The sequence below is a fragment of the Vanacampus margaritifer genome, chromosome 17 (genome assembly GCF_051991255.1).
Source record: "Vanacampus margaritifer isolate UIUO_Vmar chromosome 17, RoL_Vmar_1.0, whole genome shotgun sequence".
Taxonomy (NCBI): Eukaryota; Metazoa; Chordata; class Actinopteri; order Syngnathiformes; family Syngnathidae; genus Vanacampus; species Vanacampus margaritifer.
Genome location: NC_135448.1, coordinates 13,295,507 through 13,313,527, shown reverse-complemented (window position 1 = coordinate 13,313,527; position 18,021 = coordinate 13,295,507). Strand labels below are relative to the sequence as shown.

Genomic DNA, 18,021 nt, shown 5'->3' with positions numbered 1-18,021 from the left:
AGTTACCGTAAGATGTAGTTTCAGTTAGTTTTCATTTGTTCTAAAAAGCATTTTCAATTCTGTTTGTTTTTGTTACCTTTTAACTATCATAACATTGATGGAAGCAAGTGATCAATTAAATGTGAAACGATTAACTTTTGAGTGTATAAAAACATGAACGCTTATACAACAACATACATAAGTATGAAAAGTCTGCTCACAATAATAACACAATTTCCCATTCATATCGGACTTTATTATGACAAAAAAAGTACTTTAAAGTTGAAATAAATGAGGAAAAACTTAATTGAACTAAACAAAATATAACAGATGTTTAAAAATGTCAACCAAGCGAGTCACAAAAAAAAAAAACTACAACAAAATTCAACAGAATAAAATCAATATCTGTATTTTGTGGAATAATCCTTGGGGGACACCACCAGACCTCGTCCTTTTCTTGCTCCTCTGTACACCGTCTCCACAATGTCTATCATCTCCTGCTTGTCTTCCATTGTCCAGTTGATTTTGTTGTTGTTGCCGGTGCCCAAATCAATCATGATGTGCTTGTTCCTTGTGGGGATGGGGGACATTTGACTGTGAGACAGGCTTAAATCCAATACAAATAACATGCAAGGATTTCTGAAGCATTGTACCTGAAAAAGAACATGACAGTGCAGGGGTCGTACAACTCGTACATCTTGTTGAAGTCGGGCACTTCTGTGATGTCCACCAGGTAGATGACGGCAAAGTTTTTCACCTGTCACAGCAGCAAAATGGATACATTGTTACAGGAGGCATTTGATCTTTCTTTTCCTTTTGTTTTCTCTCCACAGTTTAAATCTACATTTGTGCCAGTGGGTGCTATTGAGCATGTTTTTGACAACGCAAAATCAAGTTTTTGAACCTTTTCGGCGATGCTGTAAAGAACCTCGTCCATTTTCATACACGTCGGGTCCCAGTCGTGTCCGAAGCGGATGACGAGCACTCGGTCCTCCTCGGACAGGATGGCTTGGTCGACCTGCCAGCCATTGTGGAGATGCGGTAGCATGTACGACATTTTCAAACGTCGTCGTCCACGCCACACTCCTGAAATCGACAGCAGTGTCGGGTGGATCCGATATATTCTTTTGTCATATTTTACAAACTATATGAAATGATTCGAAGAAAAGCGAAGACGTTGTTTTGGAGCTGCTAGCTCGATGGCTAATGAGCTATCGTGTTAGCTTTAAACATCCATACCTAATCAAACAACCGTTGATAATACATGACAAGTGAGACACTTACCTTAGTATACTCGTAAAAAAAAAGTGCGCTCCGGCTTAATTAATGGGTAAAAGATGCTAAATTAAGCGTGTTTACAGCAATTCCAAACCGTGGCTTTTTGCCGAGAACGTTGCCGAGCGTTTTCCGACGTCATCAGCATGCGACAGAAGTGCATTGCTGTGACGTCAGTTGTTTTGATTAGGCGCTGTCTGGTCCGAGAAAAAAATACATTTTTTCATTATTAAAAGCATAAAGACGAATATTTTTGTAAAACTGTTTTAAAATAGCAAAATTAAATGTTTTTTAAAACCTCAGAAAAGAGGGAGAACTATAAATTACTCGCAGTGCTTATTTTTTTTTAAGGAATATTGCTTGAAAGTACAGTTGTGTGAATTTTAAGTAGGATAATGCAACACATTATTCCTCATCCTAGTTAGTGACATGATCATCTACTATATAACCGGACAATGGTTTATTTTTAACTGGAAGAGAAAGACTAGGTGTTAATGTTAACAGGAGTGGCAATGTAATAATTGCACACGTTTAAAAAATTATATTTAAAACCAAATGAGTCTTACATTGGTATTTATCCCGATTGTCAAATAGTGACAAAGCAGGATTGGTTTTGGGAGGTATAGCAACAGGTGCAAAATTGATGTCACTGCAGATAGACCTTCTGAAGTCCATATACTTTGATTATGTCTTTCGTTTTAACTTTTTGTTTTTTTTAATGGTATATACACTCTGGTTGTATTGCTTGAAGATCACGTCATATGCCGTAAAGAGACACAATGACAAAACATTTATTTTCTTGTGCAATTCATTACAGTACAAATAGAAATGACACTGAACAAAGATCCAAAGGTTATAGGAAACTTTCCAGTCTATGACATAGCAGCATATTATGACGCTCCTTTTCAAAGAGCGTACGAATCAACATAAAGATATGTCCGAGCCTATCGTCAATTCCACTTTCTACATGCTGCACATTTGCATGGATGTGGTTCAGAATAGCCGAGCATTAGCTATTTCATGTTAAGACTATTTGGTCTATGACACATTTGTTTTAATATCGGAAAAAAATAATAAACTACTGCCATCAACGCTAATCATCCCTTAAAGCTGATATAATAGGCATCTTGTATTCTGTATGGCTGTTTTTTTTTTTTCTTCACATGGTTCAGCCAGTACAGAACAGGCAACGACAACAACCAGAAAAATCTCTATGGAAATGTCACATTACTCTCCCATCACAACACAGTTCCTTCCACCGGATCCCGGTTTCTCGGGAAAGGCTCGAGCCAGCAAAAAAGCTCGATGAACATTCACTTTTGGAGACACAAATAGTCTCCCACCAGTAGTCTTCCGCCGCACATTCCACGACACCCCGAACGAAAATAAAATGAAGTCAAATCCATCGACGTCTCTCCCGCGAGGCCGCACGAGTAATCCGCTACAAAATCATGTTTACAATCCCTGATGAGCACTTAAACAAAATTACAACACTGCAGCGTACAGTGTGAAGAATAAGGTTGGGTACAGTAGATTGATTCACTGTACTCTTTGCTAGTTGGAGGGATGCTCCGGACACGAGCGATTCACTTCGAACCATTCGTCTATACACCTGGAAACAGCAAAAAAAAAAAAAAAAGAAAAGACAATTACATTTTTGTTCAATTTCCATGCTTCATATCTAATCAATGTTTCAGAGAAAAAGGAGAGTGAAATGACATTTAGGGTATTTCTATTCTTGTCAAATGTCAAAACAAGGCAAATTTGACCCAAACAGTATGTAAGGGTTAAGCGTTTTGGAATGTTAACGTTTTCTCAAGCTTTGACTCAATGTTTGCGTGCCAACGACAATAAAAATTTTCTTTTAATATGTGCCATCGCTTACAGCTATTGGAAGACAAGTTGGTCCAAAAGTTAAATAGTGGTGAAGGGTGGGCGTGTACCACATAAGTATCAATAAAGATTTTTAATTTTTTTTTGTTTTACCTGTATGTGTGTATATATAAAGAATCCTGCTAAGGGAGCCTGGAGTTTCGAGTCGTGGCAACTCTGTATACTGTGCATGTGTGTCTATAAATTACCCTTTATGGTAGATGCAGAGGCAGGGGAGTCTGGCAATGGTGTCGCCTTGCTCCAGCTCCTCTAAGCAGATGGCACATTCCCCAGAATCTCTGGACAGGATGTCCTCTGACACGGGAAAAATAAATAAATACACAAAACAAACATGGTTATCACATATCAGATGACTTACTGGACCTTATTGCAACCTGTGATACAATTTCAATAGAAGCATCTTATAGGAGAAAAAAAAAAAATCATTATTTGAAGCATGTGGCGTGCTTGGGTGTATTTCACGCGGAGACAGGCCCACGTATCAATACTCGGTTTACTGGTAGCACTGTCATGCACTGGATGTATAGAATATCTAACCTTGCATTGGGATAATAATATCAGCGTGGATTAGGAGAGGGATAAATGGGATGCCGCGTTTATTTCTACTGTGCACGGTGATGGTCATGAATAACTGATGGTGGAGCAATCGCATTAATTGCATGATTATGTGGTTGTGGATTTTTTTTCTCTCTCTCAAATCTGATTTCTAATTGCAGTTTTTGATGACACAAGCTGTGGGTTCACACAATTATTTTTTTTTTGCTTTAACTGAATCATTGTAGTTCTGAGCAGTTCAATGTAGAGCTGTATGTATTACACTGCCCTCTGGTGGCCAAGGCACGCACACCAGAATCAGCAGCAGAATGATAAAAAAAAAAAAATCAGCAAAAATTTATTATGTCGTGGTGACTAAGTTTTTAAAAAATACAATATTCTACAGTGCTATTTCCCTTATTTAACAAAAAAAAGTGTTGTTTTGGGTGTATGTTGGGACATATTAATGCAATTTCCATTCATTTCAATGGGGAAAGATGATTTGAGATACAAGTGTTTTTAATTACGACCATGTCATGGAATTAATTAATTTAATTTCTAACGTGCACGGTGGTGGTTGCATTAATTATAAGTCGCGTACATAACACAGCATGAGCGATCACATTATTTATAGGAAAAGCCTTGCACGTGCGCCCGTGTATTTTTCATATTTATTTACGTTGTAGGCACACGCAGATGACCAAGTATTTTTTTTGTAGCTCATTATATTTATATAATGCAAGGTGGCGATTATCATTAACTCATTCACTGCCATTTGACGGCAAAAATTCATTTAAACTATTTCTATTAGTTAAACTTTTGTTTTTTTCACTTTTGTTAACAAGAGTATGAAAACCTAGAAGAAAATTATTGTACATTTATAACATATATAAAATTTGTGATTAATCGTGAGTTAACTATTGAAGTCATGCGATTAATTACAATTACAAATTTTAATTGCCTGACGCCCCTAATTTTTATTAATTTAATTGCCTGAAGCCCCCATTTTTTAATAAATCTATATTTAAAAAAAAGAAAACATTATTTTAAAAAAAAATCGAGGTTTTCATACTCTTGTTAACAAAAGTGAAAAAAAAAAAGTTAAATAGAAATAGTTAAAATGAATTTTTGACGTTTATAGCCGTCAATGGCAGTTAATGAGTTAATAACTAGCAAGCAGCGATCACATTACAGTTACTGTATGACGAGTTAAATGACCTTCAACAAGTCAATGTCGGTTCATCGATGAAGGGATACAGCATAAGAAGAAGAAAAAGTTCTCACAGAGGAGAGAAGACATGCTTGTTGTGAGTATCGTATGCGCTTGCTTGTCTGCGTTGCTGCCCCGTGTGGGGTAAAGTAGCAACTGTTCGAAGGTTTATTGTTACGGTAACATGATCCATGCTAATTTCTCGTAATGTTTATGCTAACGTGCATTAGCCAGTCACTGGCGTTTCAAATTGTTTGCTAGCATCAAGCTAGCAGACTTTTGTTCGGTAAAACTTTATATGGCTCGCTTTTAACCATTTTGGTGTTTAAATTATTATCAAGGAGTCCTTTAAAAACTGTTTTTTTTAAGTTAACCTGTTTAAATATGTCTATATTTTGAACTGTCATCTATTGCGAAGTAGGTCTGAAGGTGAAATGTGTCGTTCTTACTGTTATAGGTGAGGCGCGATTTGCTGAAACACATGAGCAGATGTTTCTCGATTTCATCCGACGCCATGAACTTGGAGCACACGGGACAGTGGAAACCTGTGGAGGACATAGAACACAAAAGAGGAAAATGAAGCGGACCCAGATGTGGTCTCAAATTGACAGATACACAACACGACACATCCTTCCGGAAACACCATGTGACCATTTTAGTATGCCGGGCATGCCACGGACTTTCTGGCTGGATTATCTGCAGCCATTCTTTTCATTTCAATTGTGCAAGGTCATAATGTACCCCGCAACACATTCTTCTGGAAACGCACGCCACGTGACCCGGGCTGGTTTAGTGTTTAATCAAGTCATAATTTGAAGCCCATATACGTGGATTTGGAGCAGCTTCTCGGCCAGATTAACCGGGCAAGCGTCCACTTGATGAAATCCAAATCGGGAAATGGCCTCCAATGCATCATATGTGCACCATGTGTCCGCCAGCAAACCCAGAAAAAAAAAAAAAAAAAAGAGGAACAGCACGACAAAAGATCTGCTGGTCATTAATGAATGCCCTTCCTCGTGGGGGAAATCATCATCATTACCACGAGGAGTCATATCAGAAGTCACAATAAGGAAATGACATGCAAAGCTTTGTTTCAATTTTATGATAAGGGGCGGGAGGTGAGACAGTTGACTGTTTTGTGTAAGTTCTGTTTTGTCTCCTTTAGGACACGCCCCACCAGGAAGTGTGTGTGTGTGTGTGTGTGTGCGTGCAAATGTGTAACCAGCAGGCCGCTCTTATCTGCTGACCTACATTATGCACTCTTCCCTCTCGCGGTCGCCGTGAAAAAACAGGCCGGTTTTGCAAGACGGTTAAAGAGGGAGGAGGGAGGGAGACTCTTAAACAAAACAGCCACCTGTGGCTGCAATCAAACAGCGGCGGCTGTTATGCTCTAAGTGCCATATGCCCCAGTGGAAAAATACAGGTAAATAAAAAAATACCCATATATATATATATATATAGTACACTAAGCTCACATTAATTTCGATAGGACACGCATGGTAAAGTTAAGAGGTGACGTAATGTGTTCTGCGGAAAAAAACAATGGATAGGCCCAGAGCAGGTGGGCAACATGCGGCACGTGGCACGTGTACTGTACTGCCCCATGAGGGCATTCAATATTTAAAATAACAAATCTTTATTAGCTGTTCTATAAAGTCAAATTTAAAAAAAAAAAAAAAAAAGTGATTTGTGAAGACAATTTTGTAGTCGCATGCATCAGCACATCCCCAGACTTGAACCCTATTGAGGATGCATTCATAATTATGGACATTTTTGAGTTTTGGGGGACTCAGAGAACCCATCAGAATTGTGAGACATGTTTTGACTAATATTTCACTGCCCAAAAAAAAAAAGCAACCTTTAACTGCTTATAATGCACAATGACAAAAACATTGACCTCGAGCAACCTGATCTTGATCTTACCTGTCAGCAGACGGGGGGACAGATGAGCCGGTAGGGACCCTATTAGCAGCCTGTGGCCCTCGGGGGTCATCTGTCCGTCGTCGTCGTCGCCATCTGTGCCGTCCAGATTTTGATTGAGGGCGTGCGAGCCCGATCTGCCCCCGGCCGGTATGCTGAGGCCTGAGCTGGTGGGGCCCCCACCCGTGTACCTGATCCGGGGCCCCTCGGGTCCGTTGGTGTACCTGAATCCCGCAAACCTTTCCCCTCCGCCGGAGTTCCCGGACGGCAGATCCGAGCTGGAATATGCCCGGGTTCTACCGTCGTACACGGGACTGCTTTGTTTGCCCCCCATGCTGTTTCTTTTCTGTTGTTTTGTGATCGGGGCGAAGCTCGTCAAGCTCTTGAGTGGGGCTTAACACATGCTTACCGTCCTGACGATGTGAGAGCGACAAAGGAAACGCAAATCAAAGCGACATTGTCACGTCGAGACATCTTAAAGTTCCAGCCTGGTGCGTAAAAGTGCGCATTGGTTGACACGCAACTTTAATGTTCCAAACGGGCGTTTTTTTTTATTTGTTATTGTTTTGTTTTGTTTTTTCTTTAGCTCGGCAGAGCCCTCCCCCTTCGCTCGTTTAGCCCCGAAAACAGAACAAAGGTTGAAAAAACGTAGAATCTCTTCAACTGGACGCCATCCGTTGATCCTCCTCGGACACACGAGTTTATAATCAAGAGTTGACACGCATCCCACGCAGTTCAAGTTTGTTTTTGTTCTCGACTGTGGACCGTCTGGAGAGAAAAATAAAAGCAGGGATCGCGCTCCTCCTCCCGCCGGAAGCGGACGTCAAGAGGAGATTTTGTTGCCTTCAAAGTAAAAATTCACGTGCGACTCCTCGATCTCAAATAATGGTACAATTTAAGATTTATCCTTTTTATACAATATTAATATTAATTCTACAATCAATTTGCTTCAATTCTAAATATATATTTGTGTACTGTTGCTGAACCACAAGTGATTTTTTTATTTTTTATTTTGAAGGCTGTATTATTTGTTTTCGTTTCCGACCCGTACTTGACTCCCAAGTCAGGCATTTGGGCGACTGCGTCGGATAGGTCGTGACGTCAGCACCTGAGCCCTGCGGCCTGTTGTTGGCTGAAGACATGTTGCCATAGTCAATTGCAGGGATAGACAAGACAAACTCTCACATTCTCATTATCTTCACTTGCATCCAAGTTATTCCCCAGACTTAAAGCGAATAGAGCACACACATTCACACTCATTTTCATCCTTGAGAGCCTTAAATTAACCTACATGCATGTTTTTAGGATGTGGGAGGAAGCCAGTGAGGACATGAAAACTCCACTCAAAGGCTTGAGTCAAGATTTGAACTAAGAACCTAGATTCTGAGGCAGACATGCTAACCGCTAGCCCACCACACTGCCCGAGTGCGGACAAAATGAAAAATTGACCCAACAAAAATATTTATTATTTTTGACATTTCTGGGGTGGGTACCTGGGGAATCGGCACAAACCATTTTTAGCAACTTAAATAAAGAAACAGTAAGAGAAGACACACCCTTCCCCCCCCCCCCCCGATTTTATTTATTTATTTATTTTGCTATTCATTGGTCAACATCAATTGCAACTTAAAATAAATAAATACATTTTGTGACATGAAATGGGAAAAACTTGTCTCACAGATTTGTTTTATTGCCATTTTTAAAATTTATTTTGTTGTTTTTGCAGCAATAAAAAAAAAAACAGCATGACTAAAGGGAAGAAAATCAACCCCCAGAATTGATTTTTTTTGCCAATTCTTTATGGTCTTCTGTTGCGCATGTGGAAGTTTCCATCAAGCTTGTATTTTTTTTTTTGAATCTTGAAAATTATTCATTTTGCGACATTTGCCGCAGGCCCGACGAAACGAATGAAAACTGACCCCCGGAAAAATAACCACTGCACGACAACCGGAAATTGGGTTTCACACGCTTTATTGGAACAATTGCACGCACGCACGTCTCAGGGGGACAAACGCAATAAAGATACATTGCATGAGGAACATCGGCCTAGGATGACACAAACACAGGCTAAAGATAAACCATCTGTGTGGCAAAGGCGGTGGGTGGTGAGTGGCGGGGTTGCTCCGAGCGGCAAATAGCAACACAAATCAGATTTAAACTGTCGGAAAATATGTGGAGTACAACTGGAGTCCATTTCTGTGCCTCTGTGCAATAATGTTATCGGACTCCGAGATAACTTTGTACCTTTTCCAGGAGCAAAAATGTACATAGTGTACTACCCTTATACGCTGCCATTTTGTTAAAAGTATGCTAAAAATTTAAAGGTATGTGAACAGCGTGTGCAGGGAGAGGCAAGGCAACAACTAGGAAGACCACATTTAAGAGATAAAGATAAACGAGGGTGTCATGTGACACGAAAACCAGGAAGAGCGTGGACTGCAGCACAGGGCCTTTTGTTGTGACAGTCACAAGATAGCAAAAAAGGGGGGGGGGGGTACAGTCCTCCTATGATGATGTAACCCGAGAAATTCTCCATGCCCCTCGTGTTAAGGAAATGTGTAATATGCTATTTGGAATCACAGTCAAAACACTTGAGGTTCACCTAAAAAAAAAAAAAAGCGCAAATGGAAAAATCTCGCCTGATTTTGTGTGTTTTCCACTCATCCGTCCTCCTCTCTGCTGTTTGCATGTTGTCACCAGGCGAGCGTCGAAAGTGGGTTAACGGTCACATTTCGCCTCAAGTAGCGCCGTTAACCGCTGCCGTGCCGTGGAAGGTTAACCGAAAACGGTGAGCGATTATGATCGGCGTGGGTCACATAGCCCTGTTATGTTTGTGTGCAGGGGGGACTGGAGGGGACGGGGTTCAACCAAGTGCAACGGAGCGCACGCCTTTTCAAAGCAAAGCAACATTCAAGAACATGATGGTGCATTTTTTTTTTTTTTTTTAGTAAGTTGGCCCTGTGTGTGTGTGTGTGTGCGTAGGTGTGTCAGTAGTGAGGCCCCCCAGGATCCCAGGCCGGCTTCCTCCCTCCCTCCCGTTTGTGGAGGGGCTCGTCACTGCTGGCTGACCCCCATCTGCTGGTGGTCGGGCCCCGGCTCGCCCTCCACGTCGGCGTGGTAGTGCTCAAACGTCTCGTCTTCTATGTCAGGGAGCCCCAGCAGCTAGCGGAAGGAGACGGACAATATTGAGTTTTGAGAACATGCTTGGAAGCGTACAGATTGTGCTTGCTCAGCATTCAGTACTTTTTAATTAGGTGAGTAAAGCGGTGGGAGTAAGTCACATACAGAATGTGCAAGTCAGAAGTTTCAAGCAAAGACTCAGCAGTTAATGTGGCAAATCGAGTTGATTTCACGATAAATGGCAAACTAGTCCAGGGGTCTGCAACATAAAAAAAAAAAATAGTCGAGATGAATATTAACTCTTTGACTGCCAGACGTTTTCAGAAAAGGGATGCTGTGGGTGCCAGCCGATTTAAGCATTTTGACTGATCTTTCAAAGTCCACAGAAAAGAGTCATCGCTGCCATCTAGGGGCCAAAAATAGGCATTATACTAACTAGATCGGCTTGATACTTTCAGCACAGCTGGCCAAGGCTTTCCTCCACCCGTTTCCAAAAAAAACTTGGTGAACGTCTTTTAACGTCTTTGGCACTCCTCCCTAGGATTTTACTAAACGTTTTTTAACGTTTTTGGCAGTCAAAGAGTTAAAAAAAAAATGTGATAAAATATTATTTAAATGAACTCCTGATTTAGATATATATATATATATATATATATATATATTAAAAAAAATGTCCGTCCAAATTTTTAAGTTGTCAGAAAAAAAAGACAAAAAAGTAGATGAAGACGTTTTAAAAATTACCCATAAATGTCCAAAAGGGAAGAGGAAATGCAGAAAATTACCATAAAATGTCAATGAAATTGCCAAAAATGGCAGAGGATTGAATAAAAAAAAAGGCAGAAAGGAAAATGTTTAAAAATAACCTTAAAAAAAAAAAAAAGAAAAGGCATAAAATTACCATGAAATGTCTTTGGAATTGCCCGAAAAGTCAGAAAATTGATTTTTGAAAAGGCAGAAAAGAAAACATTAAAAAAAAGTAACTATAAAATGTCCAAAAACAAAAGAAGAAATCCTTAAAATTACCATAAAATGTAGACAAAATAGTCCCAAAAAGTTATAAAAAAAAATTCAAAAACGGAAGATAAAAGAATAAAATGAATGTCTACATTTTGGACGCTGCACAGCTGTTTTGTTACAGCTCTAATTAGTTCTTGGGCCCTATTAGAGTAACACTAACACCGCTTCCTTCATCACAATCTTCAAATGTTTTGCGGCTCCAGACAATTTTTTTTGTTATTTATTTATTTATTATATTTATTTAGCATAAAAGGGCCTTTTGACAGGAAAGGTTGCTGACCCCTGACCTAGTGGAATCTGATTGCTCACAGTCACCGCTCGCTAGCTGGAGTTAGCTAGCTAGCCATGCTTACAGCATCTTCCCTGGATGCCACAATATACAGAACGGCTCAGGGTCAGTATTCAAATTAAATTGCCACAATATACAGAACGGCTCAGGGTCAGTATTCAAATTAAATTACCAAGTGAGGATGTGACATCACGAAGGAGCCCGCCGACAGTAACCCCAAGAAGCCTGTTAGCTCGCGAGCAAGCTAATGGCTAAGTAGCAGAGCGGAGACAATGGCCTGATTTTTTACATTGAAACCTCATTTTATATACTTGGACGTTTATTTATTTTCATGATGCGGGGACTTTGGGGGGGGGGGGTGGGGGGTGTAATCTCTGGTTTATTACTTTATTTTTAAACACATAACCAACATGAAGCATAGTTCATGTTTGACAAGCTATCGTGAGCTAAACTGTCAAGCTAACAGATTTCTCAACATGTTTGTATAACTTTTTTTTAAAATGGTGTATGAATAATTTCAGAATATGAAACTCAAACTCATTCATTAAGCATTTTCACACTTTCACCTCATATCACTCATGTAGCCACTGTATGAATAATTCAACATTGTTTATCAATTCCGGTTTCGAGAGAGACGCCAACGCAGCATTGTGAGGTCGGCGTGTGTGTGCGAAAGCGTTTTCAAAACCAACACTTGTTTATCTTACAGGCCTGAAGGACGTGAAGACCTTCTGCAGCACCTCCAGCAGGGTCTTTTTGCCGCAGGACGAGATGTAATCCTGAGCCAGCTGTAAGAATGGTAGGCAGTCCTCGCTCTCGCTCCACACGTGCTGTACAAACACATAACACATTTATGTTTTCATAAAAAAAAAATTAAAAAAAATCTATTCAGGACGAGAAGTCCGCTATCTGGCTCCAGTTCGCTTGCCTACGCTTTTTTTTTTTTTTTTTTTTTGCTGGGTCAGGGTCAGTGCAGCCGAGGGAAAGTAGATCAGAGTAATCAGACCAGATAAAGGGGTGAGCAACATGGTGCGGATTGAGCACAAATAAGAGAATTAAGCATCGAACTGGTGGGAGGGGGGGAAAAAGAGAAAATGGTCAAGTGGGGTCGATTTTGGCAAATTCCACACACAAAAAAAAAAAACACAAGGATGCACATCAGGCATGTCGAGGCCACCTAAATGGCGATAAATCAGCGTGAATTGGGGGAGCTCTTGGTCGGAAGCATTCTGACGGTAAGAAGCCATCAAGTCTTTTTTTTTTTTTTTTTTTTAAAAAACATTTATTACATTTTTTTAATTGATTTGTTGGATTTTTTTTTTTTTAAAAAAAAAAGGAGAGCAATGATGATGTCAAATCGAATGAACAATACTGAGCTCTCCTGAAAAAAAAAAAAAAAAAAAGCCATCAAGTCCACTTCCTCATAACAGGAAATCAAAAAAGATAATCTATGCACTTATTTGGAAGCACGCCATAAGCGATACTTGCTTTTTAGTGTTGTTTAACTGGGGTCCAAAGGTCCGAACAGTTACATAATTCCAGTACTAGTCGAAAAAAACAATTGGTCCCAAAATTATTATTTATTAACTACAAACAGTGTTTCTTTGTTCGCGATGCACCATGACATGATTTTCTTCACTCGGGTGTACCTAATGATGTGGCCAGCCAGGTTCATGTATTTTCTATTAGGTCTGTGTCAAAAAACGAAATAGCTGCGAGGTGGTGTTTAAATAAAAATTTTAAAAAAAAAAGCTGATTTGAATATGTTGTTTATTATGTAAAAGGTCGCCCCGGGTGTTTGGTTTTAGTCAGCATCTCCGCCTCTTAGCGGGCACACCCTCACGTGGGAGTAGTGCGAAGGGATGGCCGAAAATGTTAATGCGCTGGTGACTTGACGCCGAGCCCTTGTGCAAACCGTGCTTGAGCAAGGCACCCAAAGCCTCCATTTGACTCACTAATGAGCGAGAAGTGAAACATCTACAAGGTCAGGCGCCGGATCATGTGACCTGCGTGACCCGATTTGAACGGGAGGGAATATTGTGTTGCAGCGTCCTCTAGTGCACGCATATTGAAAATCTCATGGCTCGCCCCCCAAATAAAAATAGCACAAAACCTATAATTACTATTTAATTGTATTTGTGAAATCTGGGTCTGTTTACTTGAAAGGAAAGGTATTATCAAAGTGGGATACGTAGGTTAATTGAACCTACTGCCATCTAGTGGAAGCGCATTTAACTCATTCACTGCCATTGACGGTTATAGACGTCAAAAATTCATTTGAATTATTTCTATGAGTTAAACATTTTTTTCTACTTTTGTTAACAAGAGTATGGAAACCTATAATGTTTTAATATTGTACATTTAGAACAGAAATAACATTTGTGATTATTATTGAAGTCATGCGATTAATTACGAGTAAAAATTGTAATCTAATTCTTTTAATAATCATCTCTTAAAATGTTTAATTGTAATTAATCGCATGACTTCACTAGTTAACTCACAATTAATCACAAATTTGATATCTGTTCTAAATGTACATTTTCATACTCTTGTTAACAAAAGTGGATTTTTTTTTAAACTAATAGAAATAGTTCAAATGATTTTTTGACGTTTATAGCCGTCAATGGCAGTGAATGACTTAATAGGCCTGCCTGTCACTATGCGCTATTATGAGAAATAGATTACCAATGATAATAATTTTTGGAACATTTAAGCACTTAAGCAGGAGCTGCTGTCGGCCACAGCTCACGCCCCGACTCTCACACGTAAACTCGATGATGTCACTGGCACCACCTCTTAAAGGCACGTGCAGGTATACAATCGCCACAATATGTAAAGTATTTTCTATACATTTTATGCTTGTATTTTTTGCGTGTGTCGGGAACGTATAACTTGCGTGCAAAACGTGTGCAACCTGTGGCACGTGGGCCATAAAACGGCCCCTCGAGATCATTTAATGTGGCCCGCCATGCCATTCTTAACACGAATAAAATCTCAGAAAAAGTGTAAAAAAAAAAAACACCATCAATATGCTGCATAATTTAGAATAATAAACATGGCTACATCCCATTTTTTTTAATAAGTGTAGTACGGCCCTCTGAGTGTTTTTAGTGCGTGGTTTTAGAGTGAGTGAGAGTGCTCGGCGCTAAAAAGTCCCGCAGAGAGACAGTTATTGTAGCTGATGTGCGTGTGCGTGCGTATGCATGCGTAGGCTTGGCAGCAATTGGCCCGCGTTGTATTAGAATACGGCGTTGCACTGCAAACTAGAGCAGGAGATCAAGACGACAAAGTGAGAGATGGATGAAGGCAGATAGCAAAATCTTCATATATACTGTAAGTCAACTTCCTGCCTACCATATTAGGTAATCCTGCACGTGAGTCACATTGGTTTGGAAAAGAATAGTGCATTTGATGGCCTGTGCATTTCCTACAGCTGTTTCTATGTCTCTCTATTAGAGGGACAAAATATTAGAAACAACAATCATCGATGAAAAAGTCTACATTTTGGATACAGCTCTTGTGTTAGAAGTGATTTGGGTGTACCTAATGTTGTGTCCTGTATGCAAAAAAATGACGCGCGCGAGTGAAGCTAGCTAACGATCGAGCTGTTAAATTGGATGTCTTTCATATCATCGCAACAATGTGCTGCCACGCGAGGCTTTTTTTTGTCTACATATTAGAGGCCCCGGATAAATAACGGCGACTGCTGTGTCATTATCGAGCGAGGGGGGCCTCGTGGGTCATCTCCATCTGGCCCCTGTCGTTAAAGCTGGGGAGAGTGGGAGGGTTGAGCGCGAGGGTGGGGGCTGCAGCACCACTGATGACGACGATGATGATGACGCTTCTGTCAACAATTAAGTTGTTTTTCACCAGGTCGTGTCTGGCCAATAGAGGGCGCTAGAGCCCCACCGCTCACTATGTTGCCTTGAAAAAGACGTGAAAAAAAACCAATGGTATTTATTTATTTATTTATTTATTTTCACAGACATAGACTCTTGTTCAAAGTTGGACAAGAGACACGCCCTCCCGTCTGATGCTTTCGTCACACCCGTCACACACATGTCAAGCCACAGGAGTTAGAGATGATGGGTTCGAGATGTAAAACGGAGGAAGACAAATTAAGTCATTCTGCAAAATCTTTTAAAGGGAAAGTTCATTAACTCATTCACTGCCATTGACGGCTATAGACGTCAACAATTCATTTGAACTATTTCTATTAGTTAAATTTTCATTTTTTCCAATTTTTGTTAACAAGAGTATAAAAACCTAGAATTTTTTTTATTGTACATTTAGAACAGATATAAAATTTGGGATTAATCGTGAGTTAACTAGTGAAGTCATGCGATTCATTATGGTTCAAAATTTTAATCGCCTGACGCCCCAAATTTTTAATAATCTTTTCTTTTTCTTTCTCTTTTAATTTTTTTTTTTAAAGAAAACATTATAAAAAAACAAAAAATAAAATTACTTTTTCTTAAAGAAAAGATTATTAAAAAACTAGAAAAAATCCCGCGGAAATTTTGAATGGGACTGCTGACTCTTTGGTAATGAGCTGAACAGTTTAAAATTTAAACCACTGGAATCGGTCAAGAAATGTGGAAGTTAACCATAATCAACATCAACTAAAAGTATCTCACTGTCCCTGAAAATGTATTTCAAAAAATGTAAATGAGCTGAACAGTTTAAAATTTAAATGACTGGAATCGGTCAAGAAATGTGGAAGTTAACCATAATCTAAAAATATGTCACTGTCACTTTAAGAGCGCACAAACATTTTTGACTTGGAGCCGTCACGCGCCCCACATTCCATTGAGATTGCATGAGAGAAGCACCCCTTAGGGGCGTCAGGCGATTAAATTTTTTCGTAAATAATCGCATGACTTCACTAGTTAACTCACGATTAATCACAAATTTTATATCTGTTCTAAATGTACAATATTTTTTTTCTAGGCTTTCATACTCTTGTTAACAAAAGTGGGAAAAAATGTTAAACTAATAGAAATAGTTCAAATGAATTTTTGACGTCTATAGCCGTCAATGGCAGTTGAATGAGTTAAGCAACAAAATCCACACGTTTTTATCCATCTCGCGGGCGGCCATTTTGTCACCTACTGTCAACTGAAAATGACATCACAGTTGCTCAAGGCTTTAGTAACGACCAATCACGGCTCACCTTGTGAAGAACATCACTGATTGGTCATTACGAGCCTTGAGCAACTGCGATGTCATTTTAATTATTATTTTTTTTTTGTTCTAATTGTTCAATAAAAAGTTGACAGCAAGTGACAAAATGGCCGCCCCGAGATGGATAAAAACGGGTGGATGTTGCTGCTTAATTCATATTCCACAATAACAATGTTAATCAGAATGTCATATTTAGACTAGTAGGGCTGCATAGTACATATTCCAAAGATTTTTTTTTGGGGGGGGGGGGGGGGGTTGACTTCCCTTTTCAGACAGTAACTTTGGAAAGAACATCATAAATAATCATCAGTCCAAAGGAGGCCATCTTTTCCAGGAATTATTTTATCAACAAGGCTTGGCTATTGCTGAATGTAAGCGAGGCCTCATTATTCTGTTTTCTTGCCTCCTTGAATAAAACACGTATGGCTGATTTATATAATAAACCCCAGCAGCCGCCACTCTTTGTTGCAGTGTGGCCTTTTCTGCCCAGCGTCAACCTTGAGGATGATGGTGCAAATCTGCGTTGGTGCATGATTGCATAATATGACACTGCAGCGAGCAGAATGTGACATGTAATGCATCATAATCCAACCAGGGGGACGTCATTTGATTAGGGGGGGTGGGGGGGTTGTGTTTTGGGCGCATGACATCATCCATTCCTTCCTCCCGAGTCCACGGGGACCCCGCCTATGCTACAACACACACACATGCATGTGCAGTGTATATATAGAGAGAGAGAGAGAGAGGGGAGAGGCCCACTCACGAAAGTGTCGGTTCCGCCGGGGCACAGCACGTAGAAGGAGACGCCGGGCTCCGCGTAGAAGTCCAGCCGCCTCTCGTCATCCTCCTCGGCGAAGATGAGCTCGAACGGGTTCCCCGAGCACCACTTCTCGGCCGCCTCCACCAGATGCTTGAACTCCATCCTCGGTTAGCCCCCTTCTCGCTGCCTTCTTCCTTCGTCCTCCTCCTCCTCCTCCTCCTCCTTCCTACGCCCAAAGGTGCTCCTCGGTGCGGATGTTGAAGCGAGACAAAGAGGGGGCGAGCTGGTGGTCGCATCAGCAGCCGCCTTTCGGTCTGCGCATCTCCTCTTTAAAAAAAACAAGTCAGAAGTAAGAGAGCGCCATTCCGCTCCGTTATGAAAGCAGTCCGGCGGGCGAGTGAGTGTGCATGATGCACGCGCAAAAGGGGACGCTGGAAAAAAAAGAGAGAGAGAAAGAGAGAGAGAGAGAGGGGGAAAAAAACGCAATGACGAACGTTGATCAAAGAAGGCGTCCATGTTGGAGCGTCCGGCTTTATTCCTCTACAGTTTTGTGCGCACTTTTACTCGTATCAAAATACTTTAATAATTCAACTCATGCAAAATGACACTTGTGATGAACCACGTCACGTGGTACTGCATTGTTGCCAATGGACACTTCATTAGGTACACCTGTGTCATCTCAGGTTGTTGCATTCTGTGCAACGTTGTCTGTGTGTGTATATTTTGAAAGAAATGTACGGTGTTCGATAATAAATATGGTATATCATTAGGTATTTATCATGTTGTAAATGTAATTTGTACATTAATTTTATATGTAGTCATTAAAATGGTTTACAAACA

At 40.2% G+C, this 18,021-nt stretch overlaps 3 protein-coding genes across 3 annotated transcripts; all 3 read right to left on the bottom strand.

Annotated features, from left to right (window-relative positions):
- Positions 1-213: 213 nt before the first annotated feature.
- On the bottom strand, positions 214-1,429 carry txnl4a (thioredoxin-like 4A). The gene is made up of 4 exons (XM_077548801.1): positions 1,264-1,429; positions 884-1,065; positions 633-736; positions 214-549 (listed from the first exon to the last, which is right to left on the bottom strand). The coding sequence occupies exons 2-4, from the start codon at positions 1,034-1,036 to the stop codon at positions 378-380; spliced, it is 429 nt and encodes a 142-aa protein (XP_077404927.1). The 5' UTR covers positions 1,037-1,065; positions 1,264-1,429; the 3' UTR covers positions 214-377.
- A 587-nt stretch (positions 1,430-2,016) lies between these two features.
- Positions 2,017-7,616, bottom strand: LOC144037365 (E3 ubiquitin-protein ligase ZNRF2-like). Its single transcript, XM_077548800.1, has 4 exons — positions 6,815-7,616; positions 5,341-5,436; positions 3,336-3,441; positions 2,017-2,866 (listed from the first exon to the last, which is right to left on the bottom strand). The coding sequence occupies exons 1-4, from the start codon at positions 7,143-7,145 to the stop codon at positions 2,809-2,811; spliced, it is 591 nt and encodes a 196-aa protein (XP_077404926.1). The 5' UTR covers positions 7,146-7,616; the 3' UTR covers positions 2,017-2,808.
- Positions 7,617-8,765: 1,149 nt separating this feature from the next.
- Positions 8,766-17,611, bottom strand: mturn (maturin, neural progenitor differentiation regulator homolog (Xenopus)). The gene is made up of 3 exons (XM_077549520.1): positions 17,185-17,611; positions 11,945-12,067; positions 8,766-9,973 (listed from the first exon to the last, which is right to left on the bottom strand). The coding sequence occupies exons 1-3, from the start codon at positions 17,341-17,343 to the stop codon at positions 9,866-9,868; spliced, it is 390 nt and encodes a 129-aa protein (XP_077405646.1). The 5' UTR covers positions 17,344-17,611; the 3' UTR covers positions 8,766-9,865.
- Positions 17,612-18,021: the final 410 nt, after the last annotated feature.